At 45.8% G+C, this 27745-nt stretch overlaps 1 protein-coding gene across 2 annotated transcripts in view; it reads left to right on the top strand.

Moving 5' to 3' along the window:
* The window catches only part of LOC144684961 (uncharacterized), a 154649-nt gene that overhangs the window by 99974 nt on the left and 26930 nt on the right, over positions 1-27745 (top strand). The window contains exon 5 of one of the 2 annotated variants that reach the window (XM_078549429.1): positions 14316-14429. The exons of the other annotated variant lie outside the window; for it this stretch is intronic. Within the exon in view, the coding sequence (XP_078405555.1) occupies positions 14316-14429 (114 nt within the window). The remainder of the gene's footprint in view (positions 1-14315; positions 14430-27745) is intronic. 2 annotated transcript variants of the gene reach the window in all.

Genomic DNA, 27745 nt, shown 5'->3' with positions numbered 1-27745 from the left:
TCACACCTGAGCACTTTGTCAAAATATGTACATATATTTGTACATGTCTGGGTGTGTGTTTGTACACTACAGAACTCAATAAGAATGTTAACATAATGAAGGACATTCTTACCAGTGATAATGAGGGTGCTATTGCTGAGGTCCATCTCACATTGAGGTCACCAGGAGTAAGGGCGTGACCATATTTGTGAGGCAGTGGAACTCTTCTTCCTTCTCTGGTCTATCACATAAGATTACAATGTTCAAAGGCTTAAGCAGTGAGATGCTCCTTGCAAAGTCCTTCACCAAAGTTGAGGTAGCTGCTGATTTAAATGGGCAGCTGCCTCCGTGAAACACGCTTGTGCAAAACGTGACCCACCCCATTCCCATCCCTACAAAAATGGGAGGTGGTGTGTTCAGGCGCAGGACTTCCGATTTCTGGGCTCATTCACCTGTTTCAAAATCCAGGCCGCAGTTTGCTGAATTTCCCAATGCTTATCATTAGCCTTTTAAGTTAAAGGGGCTCTCTCTTCATCCTCAAAAGGTTTGCACATTTCTGTTCTTCTCAAAGACTTTAAGAGGAACTGGAGGTTAAATTCTCAAAGCTTTATTTCAGGCAAGCCTTATATTTCAACTCCTTTTCTATTATGAGCCATTGACTTATACATTGCCTGTGCTTAGCAGGAAGCCAGTTGGTTGTGGACAGTTGGAAAAAAAATGTTTTCAAGAATGTAATTCTTTTGTTTTTCCCAAAGTTTGAAGAGGATCTAGGTTTGTTTCTCCAAGTGATTTAAACACAACAGGAAAACGAGTCCCGAGAAATTGGGATTCTGTTGATTGGATGTGGTCCAAGTTCTGATGAAAAGTCACCGACGTCAAACGTTAATTCGGTTTCTCCCTCCACGGTCCCAGCATTTTCTGGTTTTATTTAGTCACATCCCTCCATGGCTGAAAATTCCTGGGTAAAATTTATACTCTCATATGACTTTGGGGACTTAAGGGAAATTTTTAAAAATATTACAAAACTTGAAAACTGAAAAAAAATCAACTTTTGAATGTATGACAGTATAATTTGAATGTTTATGAAAACTTACGTTTATTAAAACCAGTAAGTTGGCACGCTCACTAAGTGCATTTAAGGAAGGAATGTAAAGACAAGAAACCCTCCATTGATAGAGAAATCATTGGATGGTGGTGGCTGTCAGCACAAACAAATGTGTGAACAGGTTTTGAGAGGATGCTGGTATGAGGAAAGGCTGCACAGGCTAGGCTTGCATCCGCTAGAGTTTAGAAGAGTAAGAGGTGACTTGATTGAAACATATAAGGTCCTGAGGGATCTTGATAGGATGGATGTGGAGAGGATGTTTCTTCTAGTGGGAGGATCTAGAACTAGGGGTCACTGTTTAAAAACAAGGGGTCGTCCATTTAAACCAGAGATGAGGTGAATTTTTTTCTCTCAGTGGGTCGTGAGTCTTTGGAACTTTCTTCCTCAAAAGGTGGTGGAAGCCGAGTCTTTGGATATTTTTAAGGCAGAGGTGGATACATTCTTGGTAAACAAGGGGGTGAAAGGTTATTGGGGGTAGGCGGAATGCAGATTTGAGGTTACTACCAGATCATGATCTTATTAAATGGGGGAGTGGGCTCAAGGGGCCAAATGGCCTACTTTTTCCCCTTGTTTGTATGTTTATATGTAGGAATGTGATAGAATATGGTTCCTAATTCTTCAACAAGAGCCAAGTGCAGTTTGGTTCTCATTGCCCTGGACTCCTTGCTCTCACAGGGTTATGAGGGCTAGTTGTCCCAATACTAATAATTCCAGTTACCATAACCCCCACTTTCCCAAATCCCTTTTCCAATTTTGATGGACACAAAAGACCCCCTTCCCCCTCTCCTAGGCCTCTGTATGTTTCCCATATAGTATAAGGGTTTGGGCAGAGCAAGGGTTAACGTGGGACTGGAGAACAGTACCGCCCATGACATGATGTAGAGAGTCACGTGATGGTAGACATGGCTGTCAGACTGAGTCTGACCCCAGACTCTAGGCTGTAGAGCGGAGTCCAGAAGGAACCGGCATGGAGTCAGCACCTATGCATGGCAGTACCTTGGATATGTATATAGTTGTGGGTTACCAATAAATGGTTTATGTTTAACCATAAAAGACTCCAGACCTCTTAGTGAGACACCAACCAACCTTACAACAAGGTCTAGTAGTGCCAATAGTAATAGATTCCAGTTACCACCCCATGTTCCCAAATCCCCTTTCCAGTTTTGATGGACACAAAGGCCCCCCTCCCCTTCTCCTTTTCCCAATGCCCACAATTCCCTGGACTGCATTCTCAGTGTTCTCTGATCCCTAGAACATCCCAAATGTTCCTGGGCCTTAGGACCTCATTTCTCAATTGACCTTAATTCCAGAACCGTCCTTGAGATATATTCCAACTACCTCCAGATCTTATGACTGCCAATGCTGTTAAATGAGCCCTCCATGATACAAGAGAAACAATAGCACAGGAATTCTTACCAAGGAAGAGCAGAATACATCGAGATGCCTTTTTGGTGCCTGTAGCTCAGCAAGAAAATATTAGTTTAGCCTTAACCTGAAAGTGTGTCAGTCTTCCCAATAGCCAGTAGCACAGCCATTTGGTATCCAACATCAAAGTCCCTTTGGTGTGTTCTCTGATTCACTGTGAGCAACATCATGGGTGATTGTCTGATGTATGAATGATATCCCAGCAACACAGCCATTGTAAAAACAGCCTGGATGTTCAAATTGAATGAAGAATTTAATTATTGACTGAAAAATTTGACATAAAGTAATTAACCTAATCTCTGAGTTGAGGGAATGTGAGACTACAGTAAAATGAGTTGCTTTAAACCTTGTGACAGCTAATTTGGGTATTGTACACAGCCCTTTTGCATTGGATATGGTTTAATATTCAAAGTACTTGGGCAATGATTTCCATTATGTCCTACTCAAAGGGAAAATGTTTTTGTATATCTAATTCTGAAACTATATTTGTTTTTAGTAACTGCTACAATGCTCTTATATTGGAAAAAATAACAGAACTGGTAAATCAACAGATGGAGAGAAAGGGAATGGCAGAAATACATCAAAGGAAATATACAAACTAAAACTCAAAGCAAAGGTTCCCAGGAGAGTAATTTGAATACTACATTGTAAACTGAAACAAATATAGAGGGCATACTATTGCTTCCTGTGACAGTTGAGGGTTTTTTAGATTTGCATCCAGTTTATTCATTTATAAATATTTATTTTGGTTAAACAGAATTACTGTCTTTATGCAGATTCATTGGACAAAAGCTTGTGGACCATTTTAAGAATCACTGCATAGTGTGCTTTACTATTAGATAGTTTAACACAACACACAATATCCATTCTTCACCATTTTTGCCTGATAACCTTGACATTACACATAATTATATCATGGAATATCACCCAGAAGGAGTGGGTGAAGTGGACTAGAATGCCTGAAATATGATTTCTGCTCTTACAGAAAAGTGGCATTGTACATAGGTGTATTTAATGAGAATAGAAATGGAATTCAGAATTGTTCCAGCTGATTTCAGCTATCATCCAACAGATTTCCTTTTACGTTGGAAATAATATCAATTTTACATTTATTTGATCCACACTAGCAAAAGTGACTTCAAATTTTCACCATTTGATTTCAATTTCTGAGTGGCTTCACAGACTTGTTAGCAATTAAGTTTAAAGACATTTGTGTTCCAACAACTTAGCCACATGCAACAGCATATCATTATGCGGATGACATGAAAATAAGTTACAGAATGTCTGCTGATTTTACTTGGATTTATTTTCGGGCAGTTAAATTGCACAGACCACTTCTAAAAGTTGTGTAAGACCTTTTGGTTGAAGCTTTAGGCAACTTTTCTGTGAATCAGAGGTTTGTTTACAACGTACATTTGGGTACGTATGCTTCAGTTTAGATTGAATGTGACGCATAAGATTCAGTACTGAGTGGGTGTTGACATTTTTAGTTTGTGCAGTTTGTATTTACAACAGTTGAGTGAAAATGTATTTTCCAGTATTTCATCAGCTTTAAAGGTAACAGCACTTTTGCAATGGGCAGGATTTTCCCCCCGTCGGGGGTGAAGTTGGTGTCCCCAATCAGGGGCGCGGTGTCATTTTACGTGGGCGGGCCAGTTAAGGCCCACCCAGCGTGACATCTGCACGGAAGCACTATGCACCCCCTGTGTGGGCAGGGGGGGATCCCTAAACCTGAGAGTGCGCTCTTTCGCGCATGCGCACAAAAGAGCACACTCATCTCCCTGAGGCAAAGAGCTGCCTCAGGGAGATCATCTCTACTGTAAAAAATATTAAAAATAGAGAAAAAAGAATTCCCTGACATGTCCCCTCATGTGGCACAGACACATGAGTTGGGACATGTCCATAACTTTTCAAAAAACTTTAATTACATTTTTAAAAACCTACATGAATCCTCATCCCGCCCGTGGATGAGGTTTCATGCTTTTTCTAATGCCCTCCAGGGCTCCTGGCCTGCTCGCCAACCTTAAGGTTGGACGGGCAGATCCATTAATTAGCTAAATGACTGTCAATGGCCTCAATTGGCCATTGACAGGTTGGCGGGCACACAGCTGATTTTGCTGGGCCTCCGCCTATCTGAAAATTTAAATGGGGCGCGGTGACGTCAGGAGTTCCGCTCGACATCACCACGCGTCATTTTACGTGTCGGCGAGTGGGCCCCACACCCCCGCTCGCTTACGGGGAAATCCTGCCCAATGTATCTGTGCACGTTATAGATTACAATGCCAAAGCTGGATGGTGCTATAGAACTGATCCAACAGTAAGTACCTTGAGTTTTAGAATGCTGTTTATAAAAGCAAACAAATTTTATAAATGAAAATACAGCTAATTTATGATTATACAGTGATATGTAATTAAGGATTCGAGGGGCGCAAAGGTTAGCAGTGTAAAACATTGCAAATATTTAAAAGCAGTTTATATTCTCAAAACCTCACTTTGTTCCTAGCTGCAAGTTGTGCATTACCAATCCTTGCCCAACCCAACGTTTGGCTTGAGGTGCGCCAGCCATCTATTTGCAAACTGCAGTAACCTGCATCTATCCTTCTATTTTCTTCCTCATCTTTTCCTATGTCTGTTATTTAAGTGGCTTCAGCAAACTTCAATCTAATCCCTCCAGTGCCTATCACAAAATAATTATGGATAAGAAAGGCAGTTGGGCTCATCTTAATTCATTTGGCAGAATTTAATGGCTTCCCTGGTGGCAGGTTCGGGTGGGGGGGCAGGTTGCCCGTGTGATTGAGCGGGAATGTGTAGGGTGGAGACCCCAACATCTTCCCAACTCCCCATGATTTATTCCAGGAAGGAAAGGCATGAGGTTGGCCTTCCCGCCCTGAGGCCAATAAATGTTCGCTTAAGGGGCATATAAGGGCCTCATCCCACCATTGCTGGTATTCAACTAACGGCTGGCAGAGGCCATGCTATGTAGATAACTCACTAGGTAAACCCTGGGGAGTATGCCTTCAGCCTGCTGGGAGGAGGTAACTTTCATGCCAAATGGAGAAATCCAGGAGGGGCATGGCCTGTGCACAGGTGAAGACTTCTGCCTGCCCTAAATACTAACTACTTTTCCCCTCCCTGCACCCCGTTTCACCTCTCTCACCCCCCTCTTTCCCCTCCCTTCCCCACCTTTACCCTCCCTACACCCCTATCCCCCCTCCCCCTCCCTACCCCGCCACCCCCTTCCCCACCATATACACTACACCCATTACATTTCCTTTATCAATATGTTTCATTATTTCTTTGAGTTATGTTTCCTGTAAGTTAATAACAATAGTATATATGAGTAGGTTGCATGCATCTTTAACTATGAGTAGTACTTCATATTTGGAAGGACTTACACTGCAGTGGCTTTGTGAAAGGGTTCACATTATGCTGATCATTAGGCTGAAGCCTGATTTATTTTTGAGACAGTCGCTCGATCTTTAAGATCACAAAACTATTGTCTTGCCTTCACTTTGGTGTTTTGAAATCAGGATTGATTCTGCTTTTGGGTTTATACCTTTTTCTAGCAGCATCATAGCTGCCAGGGTAATGTTTATACGTAATGCACAATTTAATGGATTAACATTTGGAATATGCAAGCTCATTGAATAATGGTCTTGGAAAGAAGTCAGTGTATAGATTCAGTGTAATTTTTGATTTTCTTTTATGCCTATAAAATAACAACCATGAATATCCTTTATCTGTATAGCAGGAGCTGATAGTGGATTGGGTTAGCAGCATGTGGTCTGCAGAACTGTAGTGACTTTTTTGAAATAAATGAAATTATACATAAACAAAAAGCATGTAATTAAACAGCACTGACCTTCAGGAGAGATAAGGTAGGAGAGATTTGTATAAACCTCATCCACGGGCGGGTTAAGAGGGCTCACTGGGGTCATGAGTGTGCAGTAATTAAATAGCAGCTGTATAATTTATCCACAAGCTTCCCTTCCTGGTGACTCATTACACAGATATGTTTTCACATCTCACATGAGGGATTAAATAGTTCATTTTTGTAACATCTTTCAATTACCCCTCATTTATTTCTCATATGCTTTTTGCTTAAGTTTTTTACATTCATCCTCAGCACCTCTGTCATTGAGAAGATCAGCATTTATTACCCATCCATAGTTGCCTAAGTAGGTGGTGATGGACCTTCTTGTACCTGATACAACTGAATGGTTTGCTATCTACTTCAGAGGGCTGTTAAGAGCCAATGATCTTGGTGTGAGACTGGAATCTGCTTGTAGTTGATCATACCCAGCACACAGGATAAACCAAAGCAGGCATGGAAGGCAGTTTCCTTTCCAAAAGGATATTGGTGAACCAGTTAGGGTTTTTCGACAATCCAACAACATCATAGTTACTTTTACTGATTTCAGCTTTCTAAAACTAAAGTTCAATTCTCAAACTGCCACAGTGGTTTTGAACTTGTTCTCTGGATAATATGTCCAGGCCACCGAATTACTACTCCATTAGCACAACCACTACAGACCATATGCAGCTAATGCAATCCAATTTCAGCACATGCTGTTTCAAAGAAAGAATATTAATCACTTAGTATTTTAGAGTGTTGCCTGTTGGGACCACAAATGGGGTGGGGAGATCACCTCTGCAATCAATTCTCTAATCTGGGCATCAGTCAAATGAGACATCTTAAACAGAGTTTTGCAATTTTGGGGCTTATTAAGGAACTTGCATTTACAATGCACTTCAGGGTGCATCAAAATACAAACAACAAGTACTTTTTTTCCAAGTATAGTCACTGTTAAAATGGAGGAAACACAACAGTTAATTTGTTGCACAACAGTAATGAGACAAATGAGCAGACAATTTGTTTTAGCGATGTTGATTGAGAAACAAGTGTTGGTTGGTACACTGGGACAACCAGAGGACACAGATCTTAGGGGCAGAATTTTCCCATTGGCGTGTGGAGGTGGGCCCCACACATCTGTGTGTAAAATGAGGTGTGGTGACATCAGGCGAGCATCTCGACTTCACTGCATGCCATCGCGATACTTCGTTGGGCGGGTGCGAGATGATGTCCGATGCGTGCCCGCCATTAATTAACGGGCTACTTAAGGCCCTTGACTTAAGGTCGTTTTTTTCAGTGCCTGTGCAATCTTTGGGTTGGCGCACGGGCACAAGGGGCAGGCGGATAGAAGAGATTTGTATAAACCTCATCCACTGGCGGGATAAGAGGTCTCACTGGGGTCACGAGTGTACACTGTCAAATATTTATTTTTCAAAGTTATTGAAACTTGCCTGTGTGATCTGCAGTACTTCAAAACTGTAGAATGTGCATTCCAGCTGCTTTGTCTGAACTCTCAACCTTCAGGTCAGTACTCTGCAGTGAGGAATATTTTCTGGGCCTTCAGGTTTCAGGAAGCCTTCCCTTAGCCTGGGAATGGGAGCTGAACTCTCCATTGGAGGCACCTCCTCTGAGGAGGAAGGGAGGGCTAGAAGGGGGAGGAGGCCAGGAGTCCACATTCAGCCTCCAGGGGAGCCACCTTTGGGAGGACAGGTGCAGGCTCAAGGGGCGCAGAGCCAAGAGGTAGCCCAAGGCAGAAGGGGCTGAAAGATGCCACTATCCTGCTGCCAGGGTATACAGGCGGTGAAGCAGCTACCTCAGACGCTCTGTTCAGCTATGCATTGACTTTCATCCACTACCACTGGGACCAGGCAAGCCAGACACAGTGAGCCAGAGGCTTTGCGGTGATTGCTGGTTTCCCCCGCGTCCAGGGTGCAATAGACTGGACACATATGGCCATCAAGGCACCAGCAGGTGAGCACGGTGCCTTTGTCAATAGGAAGGGCTTCCACTCCATGAACGTGCAGATAGTGTGTGATCACAGGATGCTGATTCTGCAAGTCTGTGCAAGGTACCCAGGCAGCTCCCACGACGCCTACATCCTCAGACACTCCCAGGTGCCGGGGCTCTTCAGTGCTCCGGCTCGTCTTGATGGATGGCTGCTGGGTGACAATGGCTATCCCCTCAGAAGGTGGCTCAGGACACCTCTCCACCATCCAAGAACAGAAGCTGAGCAGCGCTACAATAGGAGCCATACCTCCACAAGGGCTGTGGTGGAGAGAATCATCGGTTTTCTCAAGATGCGCTTCCGATGCCTGGACCGCTCAGGGGGCGCACTCCAGTGCCCCCCAGATCGTGTGTCGATGATAGTGGTTGCATGCTGCGCCCTCCACAATCTTGCGTTGGAAAGGGGGGACACAGTGGACAATGAAGACGTCGGCGCAGAGGCTGCAGCCACACACGATGAGTCCAGCAGTGAGTCCGAGGGAAATGCTGAGGGGGTAGACGCTGACCCGGGCATACTGCAGGGAGGCAGGGATACCCGAGAGGCTTTAATTCAACAAACCTTCAGCTAGCACACCACAGATGGACCTCCAGGACAAGCCTGGGCTGTAGGCTCCATACTTACACCTAAGTGCAAAATCTGCCTGGTTAGGAACAGTAACTAAGGGCCTTGTTAATAAAGCTGTGTGTCCAACAAAGCCCTCATTACAGTTTTGGAAACCATCCACATGCAGAAGAAAAGAGGCACCCTCAGCAATGGAGACATATCTGAATTTAATATGTCAAGCAAACAAAGTTATGCAAAATAAAAGTCAATAGTGTTACAAATCAGAACAAATCATAAGGATCTCTTCTCGGGCCAACAAAAAAGCACAAGTGAAAAACGCATGGTGTGCCTAAGGTGCCTTATATTTTTGTTTCCGGGTGTTGCATCTTGGTGCTGCCCCATCGCTCGGAGTGAACTGGGAAACTTGATGCCCAGACCATCTCCCACACTGGCCCTGACCAGCTGAGGTCAATGCCGATGTGAGGGCTTGCTGGTCAGACAGCATCCCCAGGAAGCCCTGATGGGTCTCCTGGAGGAGCCTCTCCACGAGATTCGCCACTCTCTCCATGGAGGATACATGGCACTCAGACATGTGGCTCTATTGCTTCGGCGATCATCTGCGTAGACTCCACCACCATGGAGACCAAACCAAGCATTGCCTCATGTATCTCCCCCAGATGCTCCCGCACACCCGGCTGCATTTCCTGCCCCTGCTGCATTGCGGACGACTCCAGAGGCACATCATCAGGTGCCGACTGAGCATGTGCCTGGTCCCCTGCAGTCCTCTGACTGCTGGCACCATGGGCACTCTCTGTCTCTGCCAGCTCCTTTAGCAACTGTGAAGTTCCCTCACCACTGTGCCCCAGGACACTAGCCGATGTTCGAATTCCCACCGAGGTGCTTGTATCTGCGCTGGTGCCTGCCTCGCAGAGATGGTGTGATGCTGGTGAGACCTCGGGCCCCTCAGGTGTGAGAGGGGGCCTCTGCTGCTCCTCCTCCTGGCCCTGCTCCGCTGATGCTGAAAGGAAGAACAAGGACAGTGGATCACTTAGCGTGGAGACAATGACAAAGTGCATCCCTGTCCCCCGGATCATTATGCGCTCATCCTTCCATAACCAATGATCAAGCCATGTTGCAGAGTTAAATCAATTAACATTCAGCAGTGCCATGGCTGTTGGGAGGACAATGCCGACTTCACTGTTGGGCATAAATACCTGGCCGTGGCACCCCAGTCTCACCGACACTAGTGGCCCTTGGCGCATGGCGCCTCTCCAAACCCAGGGCTTCCTGCTTGAACAGGGCCTTCCTTTATACAGGCCGCCGGGTCAACATTGGACCCAGCGGCCTGAGCACGCCCGCCGCTGCCAGCCCACTCGTGCTATGCATGGGAGTCGTGAAGTATGCTGGGCGGGCCTTAATTGGCCCACTGCGCAAAATGGCGGCATGGACCCAATCGCGAGTGGCGGTAGGGTCCGCGCCCGCTCCTGCTCCTCCCCCTGCCAACCGGAAAATTCAGCCCTAGGGCACAGATTTAAGGTAATTGGAAAAAGAACCAGAGATGAGATGAGGAGAACTTCTTTAGGCAGCACGTTATTATGACCTGGAATGCATTGCCTGAAAAGGTGGCGGAAGCAGATTCAGTGGCAACTTTCAAAAGGTAATTGGATAAATACTTGAAAACAATTGCAGGACCCTGCAGAAAGAGCAAGGGAGGGGACTAATTGTATAATTATTTCAAAGAATTGGCACGGACACAATGGGCTGAATGCCCTCTTTCTATGCTGTTAGATTCTGTGAACTCCTCTTTAACCTCAGAGAATAGATGGAGCCTCAGTTTAACATCTCACCCCAAAGCTGGCATCCCCAACATTGCAGCACTTTCTCAGTACTGCACTGGGGTGTCAGCCCAGATTATGTATTTAAGTTTCTGGACTGGGGCATGAACCTGTACGCTGCTGGCTCAAAGGTAAGAGAACTAGAACGGAGCAAATGTTTACACCTGGTACCAGCAGGCTTTTGAAATATGGGAGAGGGATAAACCTGATCCTATCCTCCACATACTTGATTTTTCTTGAGGAGCCTTAGATGCTTTTTTCTCTTCATCCTCTCTATTTGGAGTGCAAAATCCAATTGTGGTGGCCTAACTCTTGCTCCAACTGGGATAAAGTAAATCTGCACAGGCTACAAATTAAATGTGGAAACTTCTGTTTAGTATGTTTAAATACTTCTAGTAGTGGAGATACTTATCACCCTAATTCTGTAACTCAGTGCTTCAACCTAAAATGGTCCTGAGGAAATGAAATATCTCCACATTTGTCACAAAGGTGGCTTTAAAGATGGTGGCCACTCACTCCCAAGTCCTACCTCAGAGTCTTTAAGTCTCTGCTTATGGCAGTCCTCATTAAAAGAAAACTCACAACTTACAACTTCAGTTTAATACACAAAACATTCATTCAGGACTTAGTTCTTAGTAATAAATCACCCATTAATAAAGTTTAGTTTACAGATTAAACATGGGTTTCAAAGTGGACAATTTCTGGTGATTAAGAATGTCCATTTATTGCTGTGGAGAGGTTGTTGGCAGTGTTTTTTTTTGAATTATTAATTTTCTGATATGACGTTTTTCCACTGAAATCAACTGAAATGAAAAACCAGGGGTTTCTCCAATAGGCAGCTGATATACATTGTCAGCTTTGCACGCAGGCACCAAGTTGTAAATTTATCCAAAGGTTGTCAGACCATATAATTCAGGCTAAAACTATAAAATGATTTTATTATCGCAAGTAGAAAATGAATATTTAATATTTAACACACATTACTAATTTCCCCAGACTTGAAAATCACAGTGCTCAAAAGTCTTGAAGATGAATCTCCACTTGTGTATTCCCAATATGGAAGTTCATCTGCTGAGAGTGCACATCTATAATTGCAGGCTTTGGCCAATAATTTTTCAGCCATTAAAATGGATGGTTGGAAAATCATGGGTTGCACATGCATAATCTATTAATGCACATATTTAGCAGGTGAGGCTCTCCATGAGGAATATGCAAGCAGGAAATATTTCTTACAGTACTTTCCTCCCCAGAAAACGTAACATGAGTTCTTTCATCTTTCAGTTAGGTATATGCCTGTCCCCTCTCTTACACTTGTGAACTGAGTAAATTAAACATCTTAGGGCTGTTATCCAGATAAATCCCTCACCTCCTACATCAAGTAACTTGCTCAATTAATTCTATAAGTTATTTATTTCACCCGAGTAGATAGGGAAGTGGATAGCAGCCCCACCACTGAAGAGAGGTTTGCCAAGTGAAGCCTAAAATAAAGTTATTTTGAAAATTATGGGCAGAAATCTTTGCTCGGTGGGCGGGCACGCGCCTGACCCGCTTGAGCGTGAAATGACGTGCGTTGACGTTGGCCCAGCGTGCTGACGTCAACGTGCAGCCTGAACGTGCAATAGTTCAGCCAGGGGGTGCACGCCAAAGCCGGCAGAGTGCCTGCCGACAGTTGAAAGGCCTGTTAAAACCATTAAGTTATCAATTAACGTAAATTTTTCGCGAAAAGAACAAGTGGCCTTTGCATTTTTTTGGAAACCTCATCCACGGGTGGGATGAGGTTTCCAAAAGCAAATAAGAATAAAAACTTAAATTTTTCATTAATAACCTGTCCCTGCTCATGTGACAGAGTCACATGAGGGTACATGGTTTATGACATTTTTATTTTATTTAAAAAAAAATCTCTGCATCTCCCTGAGGCAGCTCCGTATCTCGGAGATTATGCAGCGCTCACTCGTGCGCATGCATGAAGTTTGTGCTCGGCCAGCTTGCACTCCCACCCCTTGACCCCCCTCCCGCTGGCGCAGGCAGCGCTCAGTACTGCCGCTTGTGTTTCATGCTGGGTGGGCCTTAACTGGCCCGCCAGCGTGATATTGCGGTGTGGTGCCGATCACAGGCAGTGGTCGGCTTCCAGACCGCCCCCTGCCGAGCCCGCCTGCCAAGGGCAAAATTCTGTCCCATGTCAGCTATGCTACCTCCTTAATGGCAATAATAAGTTATGTTTCTACAAGAAATGGTAAACATGCCCACAGTACCATTGTATGATGAGGATATACTAGTGAGGCAACTTTCACCTGATTAAATACTGTTTAAAGGTAATAACGTAAATAGAAATGAATTGCCACCCCTTGAACAGACCTTCGTATAACAGTATTGTACATTGTTTAAAACTCAAGTCCAGGATAAGCTCAATAGAAATTGTTTTAGAAACAATTTACGGGGCTCCATTTGGAGCAGTCTATTGGATAAGATATAATTTATATGAACAAGATATTATAAGGGTAATTTTACAAGTGGATGGAAAATTGTAATGGCCCAATGCCTATGTTTCTAATATGTAATACTGGCAGTTGAAACTCAGGCTTGGAATGCAGATTTATAAAATCATTTCTTTTGTGAGGTGACACAGGAGAGAGCTCCATGTCTATCACAATGTTAGTGCCCAATTCTGTTTGGTGTGATATATTACTGTAAGCTGCCAGTTAAATATTTGAATAGTGATTTTTAAATGGTCCTGGCATACTTTATTGGCATCACAATTTTCAAAATATTGGAGCACCAGTTCATAATATTACTCTTATTATAAGAAAAGATAACTGTTTATAATTTGAATGAAAAAAAAGAAACATACTGTCGAAACTTTTCGCCTTGCACTCAGCAGGACGGAATTGCAAGAATACCAAATTTCAAAGGGAACAACAATTTGTACTGCAAGAAAAAAGAGTACTGATTAGTTGGCAAGTGGTAGAGGCATTGCCATGGAGAATGCACCAGGGTACAGTTATCCCCCAAGCTTTTGTTTAAAATCAAAACAGGCAAGTCAACTCTGGTTGGTTGAGGCATTGTAGTGGGGAATGCATCAGGGAACAGTTGTCCCCATGCTTTTGTTTAATTGAAAAAGGCACAATACCTGGGCATATTCTTTCTGTTTGCAAAGGACAGGGCCCTGTATATGAATATATGTAGCTAGCATGTGTAAGTGAGTTGTTGTGGGCCTGACTCCATGGCAATGCCTCTAGCAATCAGTCCATTTGCCAACCAATCAGCACCCTTTTCTCATGCAGTATAAACTGTTGTTTATTTGAAATTTGGTGTTCTTGCAATTCTCTCCTGATGACTGCAAGATAAAAAGCTTCAACACGTATATTTTATCAGCTATACTCAAGTTCTGTACTACCAAATGACTATTTGTTCATAATTTGGTTTGAAACAGTTTATTTTCATGTGGCTTTATGTACAAATGCACAGTCTGACGGAATATATGCAATGCAGACATTGCTGTGTTTCTGACATTGTAATGTTTAAGCATCATTCAATTTCTCCAAGGACTATTTTGCTTTTTCTCTTGGTAAGGGATGTGCTAACTGGAGCTGTGTTCGGTTGCATTGGTGGCGTAATCCTGATATACCTGTCCTATTCTTTCTATAAAAAGTGGAGAATGGATGAAAGACTACGAGCATTCTTAAGGTAAGGCACATTTAGTAAATTCAACAGATTATTGACATCCTTTTTAATTTGGAAAAATTGTGGACTATGTTTTCTTGATAAATCTCTGGGATTAGAAAGAGTCACTGTAGAGGTGTCTGTCCATTATTCCCAAAGATCAAGCAGATTTTTGCACAAAATCCCCATATTTTATTGTGGCCCTAGGCTTTTGAATGAAGAACAAATTGGATCTTGCATCTTGGAGGAGCAACTATTCATGGTGGAGAGAGCCATCGGTCTTCTCAAGATGCGCTTCCGATGTCTGGACCGCTCAGGGGGCGCACTCCAGTATCTTCCAGATTGTGTCTCGGTGATAGTGGTTGCATGCTGCACTCTGCACAATCTTGCGCTGGAAAGGGGGGACGCAGTGGATGATGAAGACGTTGACGCAGTGGATACAGCTGCACACGATGAGTCCAGCACTGATTCTGAGGATGAGGAAGCACACGGGAATGCTGAGGGGCTAAACGCTGACCCGGGACTACATCAAGGAGGCAGGGATGCCCGGGAGCCTTTAATCCATCGAACCTTCAGCTAGCTCCACACAAATGGATCTGCAGGACCAGCCTTGCCTGGCGCTTCCATACTCAGCACCTAAGTGCTAAATCTGCATCAGGTCATCAGCTACAACTAAGGGCTTTGGACATAAACTTGAATATCCAAACAAACACTCATGACATTTATCTTGAACATACAAATGCAGAACAAAGGAGCCACCTTCAGCCATGGTAACACATTTTGTTTTAATTTTAACCATCAGAAGTTCTCACAAATCCAAAACAAAACGTTAAGCAAGCAGAAAAAATTAAAAGTGCCTAATCTCGGGCCAACACAAAAACACCAGTGAGAAACCCGTGGTGTGCCTAAAGTGCCTTATGTTTTCATTTCTGGGTGCTACGTCTTGGTGCCGCCTCATCGCTCGGAGTGGCATCTGAGACAGCCTGCTAACTCTGCTGTCCTGTTGGCCTCGATGACCTTACTGGCCGTCCTCTGGCCCGTGGACCCTGTGCTGGGCCTGCCTGGGAGGGAGCTGCCAGTTCCACAGCTGGCATCTCCCCAGTCATCGCAGCCTCACCGGATGAAGCGATCACTGGGAGAGGGGTGGAGCAGTTGGTGCCCATATCCGGAGCACCGTAAGAGGAGCAGCAGATACGACAGGCAGTCCCGGATCTCCCTGCTCACCGTCGATGGATGGGCAACGAGCTGGGAAGCTTGAAGCCTGCACCATCTCCTACATTGGCAATGACCAGCTGTGGCCATTGGCGCTGTGAGGGCTTGCAGGTCCGAGTGTAACCCCAGGAGAAGCTGATTGTTCTCCTGGAGGTGCCTCTCCATGAGAGTCGCCACTCTCTCCATTGGGGAAGCATGACGCTCTGCCATGAGGCTCATTGCATCAGTGATGCTCTGCGTGGACTCCTCCACCAGGAACACCAAATGAAGCACAGCCTCATGTATCACTCCCAGATGCTCCTGCACACCCGGCAGCATTTCCTGCAGCAACTGCATCGTGGACAACTCCAGAGGCACATTATCAGGCACCGACAGAGCATGTGCCTGGTCCCCTGCAGCCCTCTATTGGCACTCTCCGTCTCTGCCAGCTCCTCCAGTGATTGTGAAATGCCCTCTCCACTATGCCCGGGACACTAGCCGATGTTGCAATGCCCACCGAGGTGCTAGTATCTGCGCTGGTGCCTGCCTCACAGAAATGGTGTGACGCAGGTGACACTTGAAGGCCCTCAGGTGTGAGAGGGGGCCTCTGGAATTCCTCCTGGCGGACAGGCTCTGATGATGCTGAATTGAACAACAAGGACAGTGGATCAGTTAGTGTGCACACAGTGACACACTTCATCCCTTTCCCCTGGCTCATTATGCGCTCAACCTTCCAGAACCTATGGACATGAATATTGGTGGGGTGGCAAATAGTGAGGAGGTTAGTCTTACATTACAGGCGGATATAGACGGGCTGGCCAGATGGGCTAATGAATGCCAAGTGGAATGTTATGTGGATAAGTGTGAGGTGATGCACTTGGGCAGGAGAAACAAGGCACAGGAATACACGATGAATGGTAGGACCGTGGAAAGTAAGGAGGATCAGAGGGACCTTGCTGTGCATGTTGACAGGTCCCATAAGGTAGCGGGACAGGTACATAAGGTGTTTAAGAAGGTAAAAGCCATACTTGCCTTTATTAGCCGAGGAATAGAATATAGGAACAGGGAGGTAATGTTCCAAGTGCAGAAAACGCTGCCTAGGCCACAGCAATAGTTCTGTGTGCAGTTCTGAAATGTGCTTCACGGGAGGGATGTGATTGGAGTGGAGAGAGTGCAGAGGTCGTTGACCAGGATGCTGGCTGGGCTGGAGAGTTTGACTTGTGAGCAGAGATAGCATAGACTGGGGTTATTTCCCCTGGACCAGAGGAGATTGAGGGGTGACATGATCGAGGCTTTTAAACTTATGAGGGGCATAGATAGGGTCAAAAGAAAGGAACTTTTCCCCTTGGCGGAGGGATGAGTAACCAGGTGGAATAGATTTAAGGTCAGGGGCATGAGGTTGACAGGTGATGTGATGAGCAACTTTTGCACACAGAGTGTGTTGGGAATGTGGGATGCACTGCCTGAAAGGGTGGTGGACACAGAAACCCTCCTAACACGTAATAAGTATTTGGATGTGCAGTTGCGATGCCATGGCATACAAGGCCATGGGGATGGTGCTGGGAAATGGGATAAGGCAACTTTGGAAGGTGCTTGACATGTACATCTTCGAAGGACTGAAGGACCTTTTTCTTTGATCCACACCTCTGACTCTATCACTCTGTGACTGAGCAATTTGCAACAATAACAAATTAAACAATTATCAGTGCTATGGATATTGGGAGGACATTGCGGATTTCACTGTTGGCCTCAAGTACCTGGCCGTTCCACCCCAGCCTCACCGACACCAGTTGACCTGGGCGCATGGCGCCTCTCAAGCTCCATGACTTCCTGTTCAAAGTGGCTTAACATCATCAGGTGAGCCTGGCCGCCTCCAGTCCTCGAACGCTCAGACGCATTACGAGCTTTCTTCTCCTGAATAACAGAGAACACCATTCATTGCGGCAATTTGCACATGGACTCTGCACGTGCACGCCGCACCCCAAACACAGTGGCCCATATCAGGTCTCCAGTGCTTCCTCTCCCTGCTACTGCTGATCACTCACACAAAGATAGTACGCCTGCTCCCAACTGCCCCCCAATGGCCACCTTGGACACATGCTGCGTACATCACTTTAGGAAACACACGGTCTTAGCTCCCATAGCAAGGAGGCGCAACTACATGCAGCGTCGAGGGCAGCAGATAGTTCTTGGCCGCAAGACCTTGAGGCTCTCCTTCCACAATCTCATCACCGTGAATAGGACAGGTGTTGGAGTTCTGAGTATGCGCCTAGCTGCATCTCCTGCAGGTTGCCCCCAGTCTAGTCATGTGTGACTAAGAGCAACACATGGTGCGGGGGAGAACTCATCTCCTCATGAACCACTCAGGCTGATCTAAGCATGGGCACTATCTGCTTGCCCATCCAGCGTACGAGAAATGCCCAACATGATTCAATGCAGTCATGACAGTAAGACTTGGGAGGGGGCCTCAAAGGCTAAGGCTACCAGCTGGGTTAAATGCCCAATGCCAACATGGTGCTCACCTTTCCAGAGCGCAACAAATCAGCGAAGCGCTTATGGCACTCGATCCAGGTGCACCGCACCATGTCGCGGGAGCTCACCACCTTCGCCATCTCCTCCTAGATACATTTGGTCATGTGGGGGGGGCCTCCTCCTCCCATCCTGGGGGACCAACACCTCCCATTGTGCCACCACCTCCTCGAGGAGGGCAGCAAGGCAATCATCTGAAAAGCGAGGGGCACATTAGCCCCCCGCTGGCCTGCCCTGCAGCCTGCCCTGCTCCTGTGGCAGACCCTGCAGCCTGCCCTGCTCCTGTGGCAGACCCTGCAGCCTGCCCTGCTCCTGTGGCAGACCCTGCAGCCTGCCCTGCTCCTGTGGCAGACCCTGCAGCCTGCCCTCCTCCTGTGGCAGACCCTGCAGCCTGCCCTGCTCCTGTGGCAGACCCTGCAGCCTGCCCTGCTCCTCTGCCCTTCCCTCCAGCGTTTCCTGCTCAGACGACCCTCTGCAGATGACCTGGAAGTGGCCATTGTGAGCAGCCTACAGGAGGCTGCTAGGCCTTCCTTTAAACAGGCTGCCGGGTCGCCATTGGACCCAGCGGTCTGTGCTCGCCCGCCGCAGCCCGTACACTCCCGCTATTCATGGGAGTCGGAAATGTGCTGGCCGGGCCTTAATTGGCCCGCCTGCGCAAAATGGCGGCGCGGACCTGATTGCGGGTGCCGATCACGCCCAACCGCGGCCGCTCCAGTTCCACCCCACCAACAGGCAGAAAATTCTACCCTATTAGTAACAGCTTCCGCTATCTAATGTCATATTATTAATGGCATATTAATGCAGTAGAGGCTAAGCTGCATTCTCTGCTTATTGGTTATCTATTTTGAACAGCTGCTGACAATTATAGTTATTGATAATGAATGAATTATGGACATAGGAAGTAATAAGCTCAGTCTGTCTGTTTGATGGGTATGACCTGAAATGGAAAGTCAAATATGCTGCTGGATTACATTTCTTTATGGGTTTAGTTTAAGTAATAGATATGAATAGCAGATTCAATTATTTTTGAAAAGCATTGCATTCTAGTGGGGTAATTAATGTCGTTAATTTTTAAAATTTGTTATTAATGCAACAAAATAAGGACAGCCAGACATTCATACATGTTTGCAACAAAGGCTGTGGTAAATATTTGTAGCAAAACCTTGATAACATAGATCCAAATGTTAAAGAGTCAGAAATGTAATTTTTTATTCACTGATGCTGGTACCAATTACGCACAGATTATAGGATTGGGGGAGTTTTGTGTATTTTTTCATGTTTTTCACTTATTTTACTTTTCAACTTTGAAATTACACCATGTGTATATTGTATGAATACCTGAAGTGTTTGTATAAAATATTTTTTCCTTATATTTCAATAGAGATATTAACCCATTTACTTTAAAATAAGTTTCATGTGAACTCAAATGCTCATATGGCACTACTCACGGTGTAATGTCAAGGTTCGTATTGACCTTGACCAAGACTGGGCAAGCCTGTCTTGGTATATTTGGACCCAAGACTGGCCAGGTTGAAGGTCATTTTCTTACACTGAAGCAAACAACAACAAAGGTATTACCTGAGGTGATGAAACACTCAGGATTTATCTGGAGAATCTGAAGAAATGCATCCCAGGAACAAAAATGATCTCTGCAGGCCTCAAGAAGAGGAGTGAGCGTGAAGACTTGATAGTTTATCTCAAATGTGCCACAGCTAAATAATTTTGGGTTTTTTGTGCTCGATACTCTCGAGTTCAATATTATTGGTAACAGTGGACTTTACATTGCCTAAGATCCAGAGTGCATTTTTTTACTGCTCAATGACTAGTCAAATAAAAGGGGAGATGGTACCATTGTGGTACTGTTGCTGGACTAGTAATCCAGAGACCAAGGCTAATGATCTGGGGACATGGGCTCAAATCCTGGTGGAACTTAAATTCAATTAATTAATCTAGAATATAAAGCTAGTGTCAGTAATGGTGACCATGAAACTATCATTGATTGTCATAAAAACTCCTCTGGTTCACTAATGCCCTTTAAGGAAGAAAATCTGCCATCTTACCTTGTCTGTTCTGGCCTACATGTGACTCCAGACCCATAGTAATGTAGTTGATTGTTAACTGCCCTCTGAAATGACTTAGCAAGGCCAGCTCAAGGGTATTTTGAGGTGGACAACAAATGCTGGCCTTGCGTACAATGCTCACATCCCATGAAAGAGTAAAGAAAAAAAAGTATGATTCAAGGATCACAACAGAGACCCGTGCTCATTTTAATTTCTACTGAAATTTGACATATGGTATCCAATTAAATTTACCTCATCACAGAAGGGGAACTGAAATTGTGTGTGTGGGATGCCCAGATTAACTATGTGGGCAAAAAGTAGATCAAATGGCACATCAGCAGTGCAGGATATTTAAATATGATATGGATAAGGTACATTTCAACTAGGAGTAAACACGTACATCCAAAGTAGAGTTTTATGCACAGACAGAGGCTGGGATTTTCCAGTCCCGCCCGTGACAGGAATTGTCGCAGGTGAGTTGGAAAATTTGATGGACCAGCCAAAGGCCAGTTGACTTAGGGCAGGAATTTCACCGTGGGCAGGACTAGAAAGGAAAATCCTAGCCAAAGGCGTTAGAACCAAATGAAATTAAAGAAGAGGCATATAATATGAGGTAGGATATAGAAGAGGAACTATATGCCCAAAACATAAAAAGGAAGCAAAAAATGAGCTCAGAAATGCTGAGAAGGAAGAGTCAAAGAAGATTGACTTCAGAACAAATGAGAAAAAGGGCTTCTCTAAGCGCATAAGTAAAAGGCCAGTTAAAGAAGGGGTGAGGCCACTTGGAGATGAAGCAGACTCTTGTGCATGATAGCAAGAAAATGGCAGAGATGCTTATGTGTTTTGCACAATTTAAACAGTGGAAGGTAAAAATGGGATTGTAGGGAATTCTGAAGAAGAACTAGAACTGCCATTGCTGATGATAAATATTCAAAAGAATGCTATGAAAACAAATTGGGAACAAATAAAGCAAAGTTAACAGGTCCAGATGGTATGCACCCAGAGTAAGTTGAAAGATGTTGGAAGCAATAAAGATTAATTTATAAAAATCTTTGGAAATGGGAATTGTGCCAAAGGATTGGAGGGTGGGAAATATTACACCCTGTTCAAAAAAAGAGATATGTGTCCACCAGGAAATTATGCCCTAATTAATTTTAATTTCACAGAGTTAATATATTTGTGACAATTTAGCAAGGCATGGATTAGTGTGGGACAGCTAGCATACATCTGAAAAGGGATGTGGAGCATGTGGAGAAGGAAAATGCTATGAATGTTGAGTTAGATGTAAAGTGACATTTGAGAAGGTGCCACATATTAGAATTATTATGAGAATGAAAGCATACAGTGTTAAGGCCAGTGTAGCTATACATGTAACTGCAGGACAGGAAAGATAGGGGCAAATGAGTATTCTCAGATTGGTGAGATTTAACTAATAGTGTGCCTCGGGGCTCTGTGTTTCAGTCTCTTTCATCTATTCATTTTATGGTTTGTGGTCATCACTCACAAGGCTAGCATTTGTTACCCATCCCTAATTGTTCTTGAATGGCTTGCTAGGTCACTTAAGAGGGCAGTTAAGAGTCAATCACATTGCTGTGGGCCTAGAGCCAGACAAAGGATGGCCAATTTCCTTCCCTAAATGACATTAGTGGACCAGATGGGTTTTTTTTTCCACAACTGATGATAGATTCATAGGGCAGAATTTTACGCCCTGCAGGCGGGCACGTGCCCAACCCGACCGGGCGTAAAATAGCGTGAGAAGACATTGGGTGAGTGTCGCGACATCATCCCGCATGTGCGCAATCTTCAGGTTGACGGGCATGCGTGGGTGTCGGAGTTGTGCCTGCCATCAATTAAAAGGCCACTTAAGGCCATTAAAAAGGCAAGTGATCTCGATTTTATGTTGCCTGTGCGATTTTGCGCTCATCGCACAGGCAAAATGCGCAGGCGGGCACTTTTGCAAAACCTCATCCAAGGGAGGGACAAAAAGGGTCAGCAGCATTGCCATTGTGAGTAGTGAGGAGTTTAGGAGGTAGTTTGCTGCTGGTTGCTTATTTGAACTTGACAGCTTCACCTCTGTTCCGAGTTTCATTCTTAGCATTTCTAGGCTTCATTTCAGGACTCATTGGTGTGTTTTGACATTTTGACCGTGTCAACCCTTCCAGGTATCAGACAGCCTTCCCTTACCTGGTAATGGGGATTGTGTTCTCTGCTGGAGGCACCTCCGCTAACAAGGAAGAGAGGGGCAGAAGGGAGAGGAGGCCAGGTGTCTGAATGCAGCTTCCAGGGGAGTGATCAGTAGGAGGAGAGGCGCAGGGACAAGGGATGCAGGGCCAGCAGGAAGTCCAAGGTGGAAGGAGTCGCAGAAGATGCCACTATCCTGCTGCCAGGGTTTACAGGCAGGGATGCAGCTACCTCAATATGTCCGAGGTGCAGTGCCGAAGGAGGCTCCGCCTCTCTGAGGAGACTGTGACCTCCATTTGTCAGATGATTGGGCCTGAGATCAGCTCCAACTGTGTGTGGGTGGAAACCCCATGCCAGTGGCACTGAAGGTCACAGTGGCCCTCAACTTCTACGCCTCGGCTCTTTCCAGGGGTCAGTGAGAGGTCTGTGTGGAATCTCCCAATCAGCTGTTCACAGTTGCGTCAAGCTGGTGACAGAAGCTCTGTTCAGGTGGGTATTGACATTTATTCATTTCCGTGCGGACGAGACCAGCCAGGCTGAATGAGCCAGAGGCTTCGCGGCCATTGCTGGCTTCCCCCGTGTCTAGGGTGCAATAGACTGTACACATGTGGCCATCAAGGCGCCAGCAGGTGAACCCGGTGCCTTCGTCAACAGGAAGGGCTTCCACTCCATGAACGTGCAGATAGTGTGTGACCACAGGATGCTGATTCTACAAGTCTGTGCAAGGTACCCAGGCAGCTCCCATGATGCTTATATCCTGAGACACTCCCAGGTGCCAAGGTTATTCAGTGCTCCAGCCTGACTGGATGAATGGCTGCTGGGTGACAAGGGCTATCTGTTGTAAAGGTGATTTATGATACCTCTCTGCTACCCAAGAACTGAGGCAAGGCAGTGTTATAATAGGAGTCATGCCTCCACAAGGGTGGTGACCATAGGTCTTCTAAAGATGCGCTTCAGATGCCTGGACCGTTCACGGGGTGCACTACAATACCCCCCCGAGCGTGTGTCACTGTTAGTGGTTACATGTTGCGCTCTCCACAATCTGGTACTGGCAAGGGGGGGACCCTGGAGGAAGAGGGTCTTGAGGCAGCTTCACAGGCCATAGAGGATGAATCCAGTAGTGAGTCAGAAGAGGAGCACAGTGAGGAGAACGCTGAGGGTGTGGAGGCAGACTTCTGTATCCTTCAGGGATGCCTTGATCCAACGCTCCTTCAGCTAGGCTGCCAAAGGTCTGCTTCCATCTCACGCCAGGGCTGCTGCCTCCATCCTGGATGTCTGAAATGACCCTTTCATTTGAACCCAAAGTCCACTCAGTGCCTGTGCAATAAAGTTTAAAGCCACTCACGTCCAGCATTACATACTGGTGTACCCTGCACCAAAAAAATAAAAAGGTGAAGTATTATGCCAAAATAACATAAATTTTGTTTTTGGCAATCCAAACAAATTAACATCTCCTTCTCTGGTCCTCGTTCCCAGATCAGTAAACATAAACAAAACATGGCAGAACAGAAGATCACCCGTGAACAGTCCCTCTTGTGCTCATGGTGCCTTAAACTTAGATTTGCGAGTGCTACGTCTTGGTGCCCCTCCTCGCTGGAGACAGCCTGCTGACTCTGGTGCCTTGTTGGCCTTGATGACATTGGTGGTTGTCCCCTGGCCAGTGGAGCCTGTCCTAGCCCCTCCTGGGAGGGAGCGGCCAGTGCCAAGGCTGGCATCTCCCCAGTCATTGCAGCCTTATTGGTCACTGGCAGAGGGGCGGAGGAGCTGCTGCCGTTATCCAGAGTGCCTTAGGAAGAGCCCGCAGAGACAACAAGTAGCTCGTGTGCCAACATGAGGTCGCTCTGGACTTCCCTACTCACCATTGATGGACGGGTACCTAGCTGGGATACTGGGTGCCTCATCCATCTCCCACACTGGCACTGACCACCTGAGGTCATTGCGTGTGTGAGGGCTCGCAGGTCCGAGTGCAACCCCAGGAACCCCTGCTCCTGGAGCAGCCTCTCCATGAGAGTCACCACTCTTTCCATGGAGGAGGCAGTGCACTCGGTCATGAGGGTCAACGCAGTGCTCACGCTCCGCATGAATTCCTCCACAACAGAGACCATGGCACACATACCCTCTTGGATCTCTGCCAGATCCTCCCACACATCCAGCTGGACATCCAGCATCTGCCATCTTATGGACAACTCCAGTGGCTCATCATCTGCCTTCGACTCAGCATCATCCTGGTCTCCAGCAGTCCTCCGACTGCCAGTGCCCTGGGCACTCTCTGCCTCTGCCTGCACCTCTAGCGACTGTGAAGTGCCCTCACCCATGTGCACCGACATTCTAGCCAAAGATCTAATGCCCATCGACGTGCTGGTACCTGCAGACCTTAACATTTCACCACACTGTTCCATGCCAACATGGTACTCACCCTTCCCGAGTGCAGCAGGTTGTTGAACCTTTTGCGGCACTGTACCCATGTGTGCCACACAACACCGTGGCTGCTGACTTGGGCTGCCACCTCCTCCCAAGCTTTCTTTGTCAGGTGCGGTGGCCTCCTCCTTCCATCTCTGGGGACAAGGGTGTCCCTTCTGGCAGCCACCTCCTCCAGGAGGACCACGAGGCACTCGTCCGAAAACTGAGGGGGCCGAGTGCCCATCTGACCTGCCATCCCACATGATGTTTCCAGCTGCAGTAGAGGCCATAGCTTTGGTCTTCAGCATGCAGAAGATATCTTCTTCCCTGGCAGCGTTCAAGGAGCTGCCTGTGCCATTTTTAAACTGTCTGCCAGGTTGCCATTGGACCTGGTGCCCAACAGGCCCCCACCCCCACCCAGCCCTTCCCGACCATTGGGAAGACACATTTCACGCTGGGCAGGCCTTAATTGCACGAAATCACAGGCGGGGGGCCCGTTTCCTGGCCGGTCCCGGTCCGCCGATTACATGTGCCCACCAATGGTAAAATTCAGACCATAGCCACCATTACTGAGACTAGCTTTAAATTCCACATTTTTTTATTGATTAATTGAATTTAAGTTTCACCAGCTGCTATATGGGACTTGAACCCATGCCCCCAGAGTATTAGCCTGGGCTGCTGGATTACGAATCCAATGACATTACCACTACAGTACTCCTTATAAATAGCATAGGAACAAAAGGAGCGGTGTCAGAGTTTGCTGCTGATATAATTAAGGCGCATGAGAAACTTTATGAAGAGACAGAATTAGTGGAGTGGGCAGATAGGTGACGCTCAATGGTGAGAAATATTGATTAGTACCTATTTTTGTGGGGAGAGGGAAGGCGAAGAGCATGAAATTTAAATACACCTGCAAATAATAAGATTCAGAGCTGAAAGATGGACCAGTACAGAGGTGAATAGGGGGAAACTGACGATTGGATTGGCTGTTGGGCAGGAAACTGACAAAAGTTAATTAAAAGTAAAATTGAGCGAGATGTAAAATGGGTTGGCTGGTACCATCATGCCAGGTTCCCACTGGTTGGATAGGGTTAAAATTAGCCCCCATTGATCTTGATGATAATTTTTCCTGAATTTCCATCTTTAAAGAAGGCAAGGGGGATTCTGGATTTACAAAATAATTAAATGTAAAAGCAAGGGTGATGAATTTGTTCAAGCATTTATTTCCACTGATTGTCAAATTAGTGACAACTATCAGCAGAAGGTGAAGGAGGCAGTTAGAAGAGAATTTCACTGGGGTTTGGTGAAATAATATCATTTAAAAGAGATTGGATAGGTGTTTGAAAAGGAAATATATAAAATGATATTGAAAAGGACAAGAGATTGGGATTAGCTGAGTTAGCTCCAGTTAAAAATCTGCGCTATAATTTTTATGGTCTGGCCTGTACTCAGACATCTTACAATGATTGCTTTAAAATGGTATATATATTTATTTAAAGAAACTTGAGAAATCTTTGGCTGCTTGTGTAAATTTCTGTTATAATTTCAATCGTAATTTAATGAAAAGGGTAATGTAAACATGGATTTTTGTGTACTTCAAGAGAAGATAGGATTGCTCCAAGTTTCTAACTTCCTGTTATTTGTTTGTGTAGTAACGCAAAGCATTACTAATAGTTTGGTTTGGACACCTCTATAGGGTGACGGGTTTCCAGTTGTCCAAAAAATATGGTTTATAAATGGTGATGTATCACATTCATGTGTTGCAAGTAATGTGTAGGTGTATATTTCAAACACCAGTTTACTTATTAAGTTGTGTTTTACTGTCATCCAGTCATTGTTATTGGCAAGCAAAGACCTTTTTTTTTAAAGTTTATATCCTAAACTACTGTGCCACCAGCAATGAATTTGCCAAGAAATATGGTCTTGGATTCAGCTTGTGTGCTTGGCAAAGAGAAAAACAAATACAGCAGGAGCACTGTAAAAAGAATATGTACTATTCCCCACAACAATAAGCCTGAAGTCCTGTGAGATGGCCCTAGTCGCGTTTCCCAGCGACTTAAATCCAGGATGCGATTGCCCCCTCCCCCCGTCAATGGCGGGTCGTGCTTCCACCATTCAACGTTGGGAACTTAATTTTAATGCATTTGCAACTCATTATTGTACGCGCATGCCGGAATCATCATCCCATGTCAAATTTAATTCCCACATCAGTCTGACTTCAGAATGGCATGATTTATGACTGCCTTTGAAAGGCGAGCTGAACTTTGAGGGGAACTCGGAGGTGAGTGCACACAACCTTGCGCAGCGCTCATGAGGGTCATCCGTACGACATCAAGGAAGAAGCGCCCACATTCAGATTGTGGGCGAGCGGGTGCACAGGCAAACCGCTTTCCACATACAGGCTTTCAGTGCAGTACCAGGGCAAGGGCTCCAGTGCGGGTGGGGTTGGGAGCGTGCAAGGCAGCACAGACTGATGGGAGTCCACAAGCACATGCTGAGGGGGGAGAGGGTGAAGGAAGCGGCCACACACTTGGAAAAGCTTGTCAAAGGTGAGCATTCTTCTGCAGCTGAGACCGTTCCCCAGCAGCTCCACTGACATGCTTGGAGTCGGGCCTCTGAAGTTCTTCTGCCCATGCAAGCAACACAAAAGCATGAATGTGCCACCAAATGCTCCAGAACTTTTCAGCTTTTGGGCACAGATTGAAAATAAACGTGAATTTTTGGGGGGCTGCAAAACAATTGGACAACTGGGCAAGTTGTAGAATCCCCTTGTGAACAATCAGTGATGGAGGTGCTCAGAGCCCCTTACAATGTCTTTATTCAGGTTTGAACTAGTAATCCTCATGGTTCAAGCTAACAGTGCAGCCTTGCAGTGCGGGTTAAGAGAATGCCTACGCCTGAGCTGAGAGCACAGCATGCAGCCCAATGGTCAAAGCTGCCGCCAATTGGTCGTGTGGGCGGCTGTGGGGTTTTGGACAG

The sequence above is a fragment of the Cetorhinus maximus genome, chromosome 1 (assembly GCF_964194155.1).
Source record: "Cetorhinus maximus chromosome 1, sCetMax3.hap1.1, whole genome shotgun sequence".
Taxonomy (NCBI): Eukaryota; Metazoa; Chordata; class Chondrichthyes; order Lamniformes; family Cetorhinidae; genus Cetorhinus; species Cetorhinus maximus.
This window is presented reverse-complemented; position numbering and strand designations above follow the sequence as displayed.